Source organism: Carassius auratus, unplaced genomic scaffold (assembly GCF_003368295.1).
Source record: "Carassius auratus strain Wakin unplaced genomic scaffold, ASM336829v1 scaf_tig00214327, whole genome shotgun sequence".
Lineage (NCBI taxonomy): Eukaryota > Metazoa > Chordata > Actinopteri > Cypriniformes > Cyprinidae > Carassius > Carassius auratus.
Window position 1 is genome coordinate 1,290,619 of NW_020527617.1, and position 13,283 is coordinate 1,303,901.

Here is a 13,283-nt window from a genome sequence, read left to right on the forward strand (position 1 = left end):
GTTGTGTCTCCTGACACCTTATTAAGCTGTTAAGAAAAGTGTTGTTTTAGTATTATTTATACACAATTATTATATTATAATTATTTCGATTTAGCCTTTGTTTTTTTCAATTTTCTTTTTAAGTTATTTTAGTACCTCAAATTAAAGTTAGTAGACAAGGAAACATTAATTTCCACTTGAGAGTGAGGGGATATGCCAGATTGCACAGACATAAAATACATTACTGAAATAAACCTTTCAGGTGCAGAAAGGTAACAAATATATAGTGCATGCTCCCTGTCTGGTATCCAATCCCATCTTTTGTGTGTAGACGACTAGAGTCACATTTCAGTTCTGTGCATGCGTTCGTGCGTGTGTGTGTGTGCCCAGATACCAGTCATGGATAGATGGTGCTCCCTGGATGAAGGGAAGCTGAGTGGCATCTGTGTCAGAGCGGCAGAGGGAGTTGAGTTCCCCTGACTCATGCATAAAATATAGATCTCAGGCAACGCAAACAGACTTGTTGAGACAAGAGATACGCAGCCAGAGAGAGAGGAAAGAGTCCACTTTGAAAACTGGACAAAGACCCTCAAGGGTCCAATGTTTGCTTTGGATATGAGCTCATGTTTGGGGGACAAGAGGAGAGGTTCGGGCTGATGCCGGTCGATGACGTCCTGTGGCCACGATCTAGCGCACAGTCATGGAACTGTCGCGAAAGCTGCACTGGATCCGCGACCGACGCTGGAGGGCTCGGGCCCGTCACAGGAAGTTCAACAGTGAGTGTGATGTTCATGTGTGTGTGTGAAAGAACATGCTAGAAGGGTTCATGAATAACATCTTTTCTCAGCTTAAATGGTCTATTCTTAAAGATGTTCAAAAATAAAGCTTCTTTGTGGCATATGTGACTACACGAATAGCCTTTAATATCGATGGAGCCTTTTATTGATCATACAGTTCTTTGTAGTCAAAAAAGTTTTTTTATTTAGAAATGTAGTTCACAAAAAGACAACTTGTTCATGGAAATGTTCTTTGTGGAACCAAAATTGTTCTTAAATGGCATCACGACAAAAACCTTCCTTTGGAGCCTTTTTTTAAGAGTGTAAATGGCTCCTGAAACTGAAATGATGTCCTGATGGTATTCATATCATACCTTGATTGATAACAGTGAGGCAGAATTTTCCCCTGTATGTATTTTGTAGGGGTCTGTGTTCACGTTTGTGTTTGAAAACAAAGAGGGAGAGCATGAAGGGAGTGTGAAGGTATAGAGGGTCCATCATGACTCGTCTTCTATTCGCTTTCTGCTCAGAGATAAACACCATGGGTGTCCGGGATCAAGTGTTGGACACACACACACTGACTCACGCTGGGCTCTGATTGGCTGAAGGCCAGCGCTGCTGATTGGTGATGTGTTCTTCAGATTAGTGGCAGACTTGTGTAGCCAGCGGTTCACTCAGATGTGAAATAACAAGACGTCGGTTTAAAGTGTCTTAGTTTTAGTTCTACTTCTAACCCATAGTGTTGAGTTACAAAACTAGTCAGTGTCAATCTAATCAAAATGTTCCCCTAGCTCACAGATTTCGGACTTCAAGGGATCAAGGTTTGGCTGGTTAGCTTAAGCATTTAGTTTCTAATGATAGATGTCATAACTTCACCATTAAGCAAGCAAAAAACATCTTAAAACCTGTAACTTCAAAATGGACTGCTGGTCACAGACATAGTATGTTCTACTGTAAGACAAAGCTGCTGGTTTTCAAACTCTTCTTTTTAATCATATATACTTCTGGAATCACAAAAATAATTGTGTGATTCCACAAATGTCAAGAACTGTTCATAAATTTTTTTTGTTAAATATATTTATTTATTGTATTTTAATAGCTTTTACATAAATAATCTTAGGTCACCCCTTTGAGGTTTGCTGAAAATTGCCCCCCGTTTAAAGACTTGGACGTGGCTTGTTATGAATTAGATCCCACCCTTTTATTGTCCTTTTTGTATGTTGGGTGACAATATCCTTTCTTTTGAAAGGATTCAGAGCATTGAGAATATTTATTTTTTATTACATACAGTACTATATAACAAATAGTTGTTGGTTGCAACTTGCAAGCGTGGACTAATTTAAATTTAGTTTGAGGTTCGCTGTTTTCTAGCCCTAGTTCATGAAGAAACATTTACTAATTGAATTTTTTGTAATTTGGTGTCTGAATGTTGTGCTCTTCAGCCGGTTTATCTGTTTCTGAGAGAGAGAGAGAGCTGAAGAAATGTGAAAACTACAGTAAAGTTAGCCAAGCACTACGCAGCACATGTGTGCATTAGGCTGATTGGACTGAATAAATTGAAGCAGTTTAGTCTGCCCTTCGTCACAGTGAAAGTGCTTACCGTATATACACAGCCAAGTACAGATTATGCAGATATGGGCAACTTATAAATGCTTTAATGTGTTTTATTGTGACATTTAAGCTTAAGGATGATAATTTTGGCATAATTGGTGTTACTGTGATTTAACTGCAGGGGACGCTCTCCTCTTCCTCTCTGGTTAGCCACAGATTACTCAAATTGAACCTAGCAGTCTTGGCTTGGGCTCAGATGAGCATAATCCTGTAAAATGAATCAGATGTTTATTAAATAGGACACAATGATTCACTCGTAGTTTTGTCTGGATCTCACCACCCCCTTGTCAAAATGAGTACAGCGCTAACCATGTTTGCATTACCTCCAAGGGAAGGAGAGAGAGAGAGAAACAGAGATGAAATGCTGTTTTCCGTGTGACAGAAAAGATTTAGTTCAGGCTCATCAGCCGAATGCCCTGTGATAACAGAGATGTCCTCAGAATCCCTTTGCATAGCTAATTAACAACAGTCATTTTTTAGCTCTGCAGCTAAGGTGCAAGTAATTTCTGTACCTAAACATAACAGCTGCTTCTCTGGGAATGTTTACCATGTGCCATGAATTCCTCCTCAGTCACTCCCAGGTTGGTATTAATGTCCGCCTGATTTTCATTTGGGGAGCATCTGATCTGTGCAATGCTATTTATCTCAGACATGCTACACTTGCCTACTGTATTTCACAGATGTTACTTCAGAAAATGGGAGGTGCATTCACAATTCTGAATCAGAATACTCAAGTGTTATTTTATGCCCTAAACCTAATTCCCACATTATGAAATTAGCCCATCTGAATGCAGATGTTAGCTATGCTAGCTTGTTTTCATGTGGTGAAACCTAGCTAAAATAATCATAAAATCAATTTCCTGCTTAACGGACAGTTTTATAGTCATAATAGAGCAATAGTTTGCAGATAGCCTAGCTAAGCAAGTTAGCGAAGGTCCAAATGTTTTTTGCAACTTTTTTGGTTTAACGGCAGAGAAATTTCAAGGTACTGTAACCATCATCATTTTTAGTTTACACATTAATGGCATTGTTTTCAAATAATTGCACTTTGAAACTGTCATATAAATGAATTGCCAAAATATGTAAAAAGTTTTCAGTTTTTCGTTTAAAAATGGTGTTCTGTTTCTTCTGTTTCTATTTAAACTTTGACAGTGATTGTCACAGGGATTGATTATATGCTATATTTAATGTTAAAAGGGTCTAATGTGAGTTTGAATATCATTTTGTTTGACCTTAGTAGCCAAACCGAAAGTAACAATGGCTAATTTACAGTGAAAAGTACAGGAAACATAAACATTAAAACTGTGAACTCAGTGTGGACCACAAGAGTTTTCAATGACAAAGATTGAATCAGTCACTCCATATTTATTTTTAATCATTTTAAAATGCTTCAATATTTATGTATAAGATAATGCACTTATCCGTTTTTCCATGAGTGCAGTGTGCTCTTTTGGGTATCTGGGTTTTGGAGAGATGGTAAAAAATTAGCAAAGATGAAGGAAACATTCTGTTCTCTACAATACTGAAAGCAACTTCCTTTGTTTTGGTAACTTCTGCTCTTTTAACTTGACTACGTGTACTTTTTTAAAAACCCAGATCCCCCCAAAGACACGTCAGCCCAGCTGATGTTGCTAATCCCATTGTGCAAAATCATTCACTGGCAGACAGCGTTTCTGATGGGCTGGGTTTCTTTCTTTCTTTCTTAATGGCATCTATGACTATAATTTTTGTTGACAATTGAGTGGAAGCTCTACAACACATATAGACTCTGTTCGGTTGCTTCGGTTGAGTCTTAAAATAATTGCTGAATCCACTGTGCGTCTGTATTTCTTTTGTGTCTGAGAAGAGGCTGAAGGCTCGCCGTGGACTGTAGATAAAAAGATAATCTGTGTGAATTGAACCCCACTCCACCCGTATTAAAACTAATTGTTAGGAACGCCCCGCCGTTTTTTGAAGGATGAAACGCATGTGTGCATACACTCAGAGCTTTTTTTTGTGGTGTGGGGGGGGGGGGACTTATTTCATTTCAAAGACTCCTTTCATCCCTATGAAGAGTGGATCTGGGTAGTCCAGACCATTATTTCTAGACTCAAATGTTGAAGAGGTGTTTGTACCAGCAAGACAAAAGGCAGCACTGTGCAGGGAGCAAGGACTCGGTCTTCTCCACATGAGGAGCTTGAAGGTGTCTGAGGGGTGGGGAAGGACCCCAGAGCTCTAGACTGTATCACAGCCTGTGGTGTTCATGGGGCAAGTGCCGTCTGCTGTCTGCAAAGACGGTCTTTGAAGAGAACAAAAAATATGGTGGAGGAGAAACTGAAAAAGGATAATGGATGAAACACCTGCAGAGTGGCTGATTATATGGAATCTATTGTTGCCTTCAGTTTCCTCCGAGGCTCTTGCTGAAGATTTGGATAAAGGTGCAGTATTGATCCATGAAAGACAGGCCTTTGTGAGGAGTAAAGCCGCCTGACAAGACACCGCGAGCACATCCTCAAAGAGATGTCTGATTACAGTGATTTATCGGATCTGCTCAACATTGATTTTCACCCTGGTTGACCCCTGAGTCTTTTCATGGTTTTGATCAGTTTTTTAGATAAGTAAAGCAGACATGCTTGATGGCTTCCTCTAGTGTCAGTATATAGGCCTATATTAGTCTGACAGAGGCAGTAATCAACAATTGGACAATAAAGTAGGGTTAAACTCTATTGATGGCATCTGTGACTATAATTTTTGCTTGTCTTTCAATTTGTCAAGGATTAACAAAGGAATAAGACCATTTTGATTCATTTGCTCTGTCCACATACAGGTTTCTTAAAATAATAATAATAATAATAATAATAATAATAAATAAATATATATATATATATATATATATATATATATATATATATATATATATATATATATATATATTTACAATTCAGTTTATTCCCGTGATAGCTGAATATCCAGCATCATTACTCCGATCTTCAGTGTGACATGATCCTTCAGAAATCATTGTAATAAAACAGTTGTGCTTTGTACTATTTTTTTTTACTGTAACATTTGATACATTTTAATGCTTTTTTTTTGCTGAATAAATGATTGTTTTTGTTTTTTTCATTACTGACCCCAAAACTTTCTAGTTTAAAATCAGGCAAATATAATAAAGTAGGTAACACTTTAGAATAGGTAACACCTATTAGCTGCTTATTAGCATGCATATTACTATAATATTAGCCATGTTTTAGTGCTAATTAAGAACATATTAATGCCTTATTCTACTTGACCTAGTTCTACATCCCTAATCTTACCCAATACCTAAACCTAACAATTTATTGAGAGAAATGTCGTAGTTAATAGTTAACAAGTGTTACCTATTCTAAAGTGTTACCATAAAGGATCTTATTATCTTACAGCCATGCTAACCACCTGAACAGAAATAAATAAATAAAACATTTAAGGAATCTAGCTACAATGGAAGTCTATGGGATGGTGGGAATAGAAGTCAACTAGTATTTAACCTTAAAAAATCACAGTGACAAAGTGATTCTTGCCATATTCAAGCTTTCACAATGATCTCATTGCTCTCTCTGATTCTTTTAGCAGAGACATCTGTTTCATCAGAGCAGCTGTGACAAATCACTGAAGAAAGTTAGATGCCCAAAATAGTCCTCTTTCTCATTTGATAACCCATCTCCCTTCTGAGAAGCCTGAAACAGACAACGTTATTCTAAGTGTCCTAGTTGACATGAATGTCTGTCTAGAATCAGAAAGATAAGCGCTCTGATCTGAGCCTGAAGAGCATTTCCCATCACCCACAGAAACACTCCAGAGACTTGTGTGTCCACCCACTGGAGCTCGTGCAATGCTTGCATGATAGTGGACAATGTTTCAATAGCTTATTCTGTAGTAAATACAAAAGAATTACATTTTATGTTTTGTTAATGCGTTGTACGATTAGCACTTGTATTGGTTATCTGTTTCTGACCAGACAGGAGATTCAACATGTCAGAGGATGATACAAAAGTGCCCTTAGGAGACACAACCAATACCCTTTTAACCACACGCACACTTATTTCCATGAATGCAGCCTAGCGTACTGTCATACTGTTTAACACTTGTGCTCTAACAATGACTGTTACTTAATATTGTCATCTGAGAGGCCTAACAATGTGGCACAAGAATCCTCCAGAGAGAGGACGGCTGAACATTAAACACGCCGCAAAGCAGTCCGTGGTGTTGCTAAGAGTCATTGTTGTCATATCAATATTTAAAGTGTTAGGTTTGAATACTTCGGTCTCCACACTGTGGTTAGATTGCACTTAAGAGGGTGATTCTCTAAACCCTGCCACTTTCAGAGAAAACATTTTGCAATTTGAAGATTGCATTGTTGCCCACAAACATTTGAGTGGTCACTGAGGAAATGAAGAAAGCTTCCTGTCTGTAACAAGGGCATATTTTTGGTAATTTTGAGTGCACTGCAAAAGGAAGCACTAAATAGTATTATACAACAGTTTGTTATGGTTCTCGAATTTGATTGGCTAAGCAATGTTCCAACGGCACAACCACGTTTCACTGTTTGTCACTTTGTCATTTTGTGCATGAACGGTTTTCATTGACTATAATGACATTTTCACAGTAATTAACAATGTAAGTGTTTTATGGTTTCATTTAAGAATCATTCAAGTACATTTATTAAATTATACTTTGTTCAGGAATGAAACAAGCAAGTAGCTATATTTTTAAGAGGGTAATAAATTAACTCTTACTCTGTAATATTGGCCTGTCCCAGGACCCACACTTGTGTCACCACACTAGTCTTGTGCTCCGAAATTGCATGATGTTGAAGAAAACCTTGCAGTATAAGTAAACTAAATGAAATATTTCATACAATTTGTGAGTAAAACAAAAAGTGTTCTGCATTTTTATTTTGGTGCAGAGGTGAGTGTAAAACACTTGCAGCTGATTTCTATTATTTAATTAGAAGCACCACAAACAGTAATTTGTCTTCTGTTACACAGAAGCTACTGAGCAGACATTTAGAAGTTTATTTTAAAGTGCAAAGTATGAAAATTCAAAAATGTTACACATTTTGGACACAGAAGGACCACCATTTAACTGTGACTTGATGTATAAAAGATGTAAAAAAATTTGAGTATTAGGATGTGGGTATTAAGGCCCATACATATGGCAGAAATAGTAAAAGTAGTATGAGTTTTATAGCCATTCACTCAAATGATTTGTACAAAAACATGTTCTCTGTGTTGCTCAAAGACACGAGCGATTCTGCTGTGGCTTTGCTTTGAAGAATTTTCAAAGGTGGAGCAGAAATTAAAAAAAGTAAATGGCAATACTGTGTGTATGTAAGTTACTCAACATAAACAGATGAAATGTAATACTCATTTGAGACCTGTGTGTTTGGATTGGTTTTATTTTCTGCTTTTGGCTTCCTTTCTTTTACTACATTTATACTTTCCCACTCCATGGCAACACGCCTCTCTGGAGCTAATACTGGATGCTTGATATGGAGGTTACGCACCTCAGAGAGGTTTAGGTTACAGAGATGTGATTCATACACACATCTCTTGTGGTTGCGTTTCCTTCTTTATATTTGCACCATCTTCCACCCTCTGTGTGGCTCTACTTTGGAAAAATATTACATGAGGCATTTAGAAATCCAGGGATGTTACTGATAGTTACCCAAGACCATAATGACCACATGGCCCTGATATTAGAAAACAAAAGGTGCCATTCATCCAATCTGATGCAGGTAAGGGCCATCGAACAGGGTCACGGCACCATCAGCCATAACAGGTCCTCTCAGGATTGAACAAACCCACACAGTCACAGTCTTTGATCGCAACGTCAGTATTCCTGAGTGGCCCCTGCTGGAAAGGAATTAATATGCCTGTGTGTAGCATGAGTGCACCAGGTTCAACAACATTTAAGATACACAGCAGGGCAAAAAAGGGTCCTTGTTTACTGCTTGTTCGTTCGATTTTTCTTAATGTTAGAGTGACCTTTGTGTATAATGAGATATTCTAGTTTCAATTAATTCATGAACATTTTTAGAATGATTCAGGGTTTTTTAGATTGTTTTTCTCTGTGTATTAGATGCCAATGGATCAGGTTGAAACAGCAGATTTTCTGCCGAGTTCTTGTAAACAGGGAAGTAATTTGACTAAGACAGAGTTAATTAGTGTTGGATTGTAATGGTTAACGATTCAACACACCATTAACCCAAAGTATTACATTTCAGCATACAACTCACTTCGTGTAACTCAATGTCCATAATACCATTTGTGTGGCTTGTTGAGGAAAAAGTGTGCTTGTCCTTTTTTTATGTGATCGGATTTAGGCTATATATACATGTGAAAAAATAAAATAAAATAAAAATCCCATACCTTCCAGTGAAGGAGGAACCCAAGCCAAATTTAAAATATTAAATACTTGGGCATCATGACAAGGACTTAGAACATTTTAGCCAGTGTTATTGTAGTATTTAGTATATACCCTTACAGTATTTATTCATATTTTGAATTAACTTTTATTTTATATTTTAGTTTAGGTTTTTAGTCATTTTGTTATGCACTTTTGCTAATTTTATATGTTTATTTTTATAAGTTTTTCTAATATTTCAATTTTATTTTATTTCAAATAAAGCTGAAATAAAATAGATGAAACAATTTTTAATCGTTTTAGTTTACAATAACAACACTGATATTAGCAACTGTATAGCAACCAACCTTAATACTGTAATTTCATCAAAAATCTTTTTGCACAGTTTTTGGATGCATATCTGATGAATATTTATCAGTTAGCCGGATGACACATGTCAGAATGCTGTGTCTTGTTTTTATACAGTCTATGGTCTTTACCAGTTTCATTTTGTCTCCGAAAAGCTGACGATCACAAATGAGTCATTCTAATAAATTCAGTACTAAAGAAACCAGCAGCAGCACGAAGGAATTATTAGAAAATAACTCTGACACACGTGAAGCCGGTAAATCATGCCCAAACAGGGTGATGATTTAACATTATGTTGTATTACAAGTACCTTCCCAACAGGTACACATTACTGGAACAGACGGGACAACAACATTATGCAATCCTAAATGAGGGGTCCCGGGGTTTTCAAGAGCACTCTGGTCTGTGAGGCCTGGGGTTTGGGGTTTCGTGTTGATGGATTCTGGGACGTTACCATGGCTCATCGTTGTTTTAAAAGCAGGATGTGGGCCCACTGAGGAATGCCAAGATCCCTGGGTTGGCCAGGCTGAATGAGCAGAGGGTGACAGCCTCGCCAAGCATGCTGGGAAATAACATTCTCATGTAGATAAACTGGAAAAGAGCTCCTTGTCTGGAGTTCTGGAACCCCACATGGGAATATCACACTCAGCACTGGGATGGAAAACTAAAAGCCCAGCACCAAGCAGTTCTCAGCATGTTCAGGGATGATGAGAATCTATCTGTCTGTTCGTCCTTCCCTCCGTCCATCATCTATTTACTCTTCAATAGCAAACAAATCACTAATATTTATATGCAATTTGAATATTCAGATATTAATTTTAATTAAATGTGTAATTATTTGTTATCTCCCCAATACCAAACCAATCCCCAATCACTAATATTTATATTGTAAATGTAAAATTGCATTTATTTATTTACTTATTTATTAACTTACTTGCTTAATCTTCAATAGCAAACCAGTCACTATTGATATACAAATATCAATATTCAATTTTGGTATTTTGGTCATTTTGATATTTTAGCAAATGCATCACCAATATTCATGTTTAAATATTAAATTACATTAATTCGTTAGTTTGTTCGTTTTGGTAATCTCACCAAATAACAAACCAGTCACTACTTTTCAATTTACAAAAACATTAATTTCTTTTATTAAATATTTATAATATTTATTTGTTTTGTTAGTTAGTAGTTAGCAAGTATTGTCGCCGATAGCAAACTGAGAACTTAAATTACATGAAATAATTTAGATTTTCTAAAATAATGAATTTAATGAAGTTTGAATCTGGTGTTACAGAGAAGCTTTATGTTCATAGATGGAGAGCTGTTTTTTGCATTAAGCTTGTAAATAATCGTTAATGAATTGATTATGAAAAATGTTAAATGGTTGTAAATGTATTATTGTAATAAAATATATTTTTTGAAAAGGTCTCTCTCTCTCTCTCTCTCTCTCAAAATACTATACTAACCATATCATCAGCCACACAATACCACTAACACTATTCCCATTTGTCAAGGCATATGGGCAGGCATTAACAGATCATGTGTTACCAATATGCAGATCTTATATCTTATGTCTTCCATTTCACTTTTTTAGCTTTTTTTTTCAAGAAGTGGTAAATGTTTGAACTTCTGGCACAACTACGACATGACTGACCAGTATTTCTCTTAACCAAAATCTACAGCTAGCGATATCTTGGAGGCGTGTCTCTTTTCCTTCCCTCTTTCTTCCTCTCTCCTCCCCCTGTTGCAAACACAGCCCTTCTCTCTAGTCAGCTGTTTGTGTGGAAACAGATGTGATGCAAACCAGAGAAGCTTCTCCACCCACAGCCTGTCCTTCTCAATAAGATTATGTTATATTGTTGCTTAAACGTCCCTTTAAATACCCACCTCCCATAATGTTTAGCAGTAATTAATTAAAGTACAACAAATTGCTGATTTCATGGCCACAAAGTACTTTGAATAAGAAGATTTTATAAATGGCATCTTCAGTGAATACTAAATTGTAATGGAGCGTTATGAGGATGTTGGCAGCTTATGTAAAACACGTGATTATTTATGAACAATATCAAACTAAATAGGAGATTATCTGTATGTCCAGAGGCATTTAACTTTTTTACATGTACTACAGTAGTCATTTAGTACCATAGCTTATAGCAACAGGAAATTAGCAGTATGGTTCAGCTTCAGTAAAAACATTTTTGTGAAAATTATGCATTTAGTCTCTCAGTCTAATGTATGTTTTTGACTCACTTTTTGCATTTGTCCTTTAAAAGCCCTTGGGGATATGAAAAATTGTTTAGTGGTAAAAAGAGAAGTTCTACTGAAACCGACACAGGGTGTGGTTCAGTAAAAATGTTTGTCACTTTGCTTGGGCCCTCTTTCCCATGTCCTCTGAAGAAGCAGTGATGCTTTGCAAAGTGGCTTTGGGTCACTGAGAGGTTAAAATCTGAAAGAAAATAACACTCCTCCCCTTATGGTTGCACTGGTGAGCCTGACATGAAATACAGTCCTGAAGAGCTTTTAGGAAGGAAAACTATCTGTCATCTACTGTTATTCTGGACAAACAGCGCTAGCTGTTCTTAATCACAAGGTTACTCAAAACTGACTTATTTCATTTACATTCCCTGACCTTCCTCCAGCATTCCCTGAAAATAACAGACCGAGCAAGCACTATAGCAGAGCGGCCATATTCTTAAACCACTTTTATCTGCATTGAATCAGCTTTAGTGAGACCTCGACCTGTCTCTTTAAGAATGGCATGACGTTTATGTACAGTACCATCAACTTCATTGCAGTATGTTTCGCACTGTCTCTATGGCAAAGCAGCAGTTCTTAGTAGATGTTGATATTATAAAATATGTTGGCATTCTTGATGAAAAGAAATGAACAAAGTGGTACAATAAGTGAATTTCCACAGCTTGTTTCAACATCCTTCCTTGTTACCATCTTTGAGTCTTACAGCCTGTGTGATCTAAAAGAGGTTACACATTCCAGCCTAAGTAAAGCACATTGTTGAGCTGTAACTGACGAGAATTAAGATTATTCATATCAGCGCTCGTGCAGTTCTTGTTTCTGTTACCAAATCAAGAACTGACTCACTTTTAAATAACATATGGATAAACTCTTGAGAAGAGACATTATTTCTATTAGGAAAGTTGATGTGAGTACTTTACAGTTTTTAAAAAATTGCTTGCACACAGTTTTTAAAAACTCTACATGCAAAATCACAAAACATACACACACACACACACACACACACACACACACACACACACACACAGCATGCAAAACGTCACACATATCATGCAAAAGCAAGCATTTCTTTCAAAACTAGTTCAACTCTGAACTGAACTGAATCACTTCCGAACTGACTCAAGCTGTATAATGACACTATTGACTTGTTAGAGCTGCTTTACAGGAGAATTTAGAATTTGATACTATTGTGAAGCTGCTGTGAAACAATCTATATTGTATAATGCCTTTTAAAAATAAAGTTGACTTTCTTACGGCTTGTATGCATATTGAGAGTGTGTATATATATATATATAAACAGCAGAATCACTGTTGAAATGTATTTTAGGTTCTCTATTAAACTGTTTAACAAACTAACTTTGTGGAGATATTGTGCAGATTACTTTCCTACTTCCCAAAGGCTTTTGTTTGATATTTTTCATACAGTGTTTCTTGTTTTTACTCAGGGCAGCCTGTGGTGTGTGGGATGTGCTGATAACAGCAGGTGTGTGTGTGTGTGTGTGTGTGTGTGTGTGTGTGTGTGTGTGTGTGTGTGTGTGTGTATGATAGCTGCTCATTCTCAGTGGTATGACTAACAGCTAACATAATTACGACAGGACAGACTGCTGATGTCAAAAGACATCATTTTATATGAAATAAATACAAGGCAATGACTGTTTAAATTAGGATTTTTTTTACATTTCATTTTATGTACAGTACAGTATAGATGAGATATGCTTTAAGTTTTAAAAGAACACCCTATATACATCAAATAACTGCTCAGCTGATTTAAAACATGTTTATTATTCTTATACATGTTGTTATAAAACCTGAGAAAACCTGTTCCCTTTCAAAAGGTACAAATATGTACTAAAAGGGACTAAAATACGACCGGTGGTTCTAATCGTGTGTGTATAACAAAAAGAGTTTGATGGTACCTGTCCAATATATATA

At 36.6% G+C, this 13,283-nt stretch overlaps 1 protein-coding gene across 1 annotated transcript in view; it reads left to right on the plus strand.

Moving 5' to 3' along the window:
• The first annotated feature begins 641 nt into the window (after positions 1-641).
• Positions 642-13,283, plus strand: part of LOC113091828 (rho family-interacting cell polarization regulator 2) — a 60,924-nt gene continuing 48,282 nt past the window's right edge. The window contains exon 1 of the mRNA XM_026257470.1: positions 642-755. Within this exon, the coding sequence (XP_026113255.1) occupies positions 680-755 (76 nt within the window). The 5' untranslated portion in view covers positions 642-679. The remainder of the gene's footprint in view (positions 756-13,283) is intronic.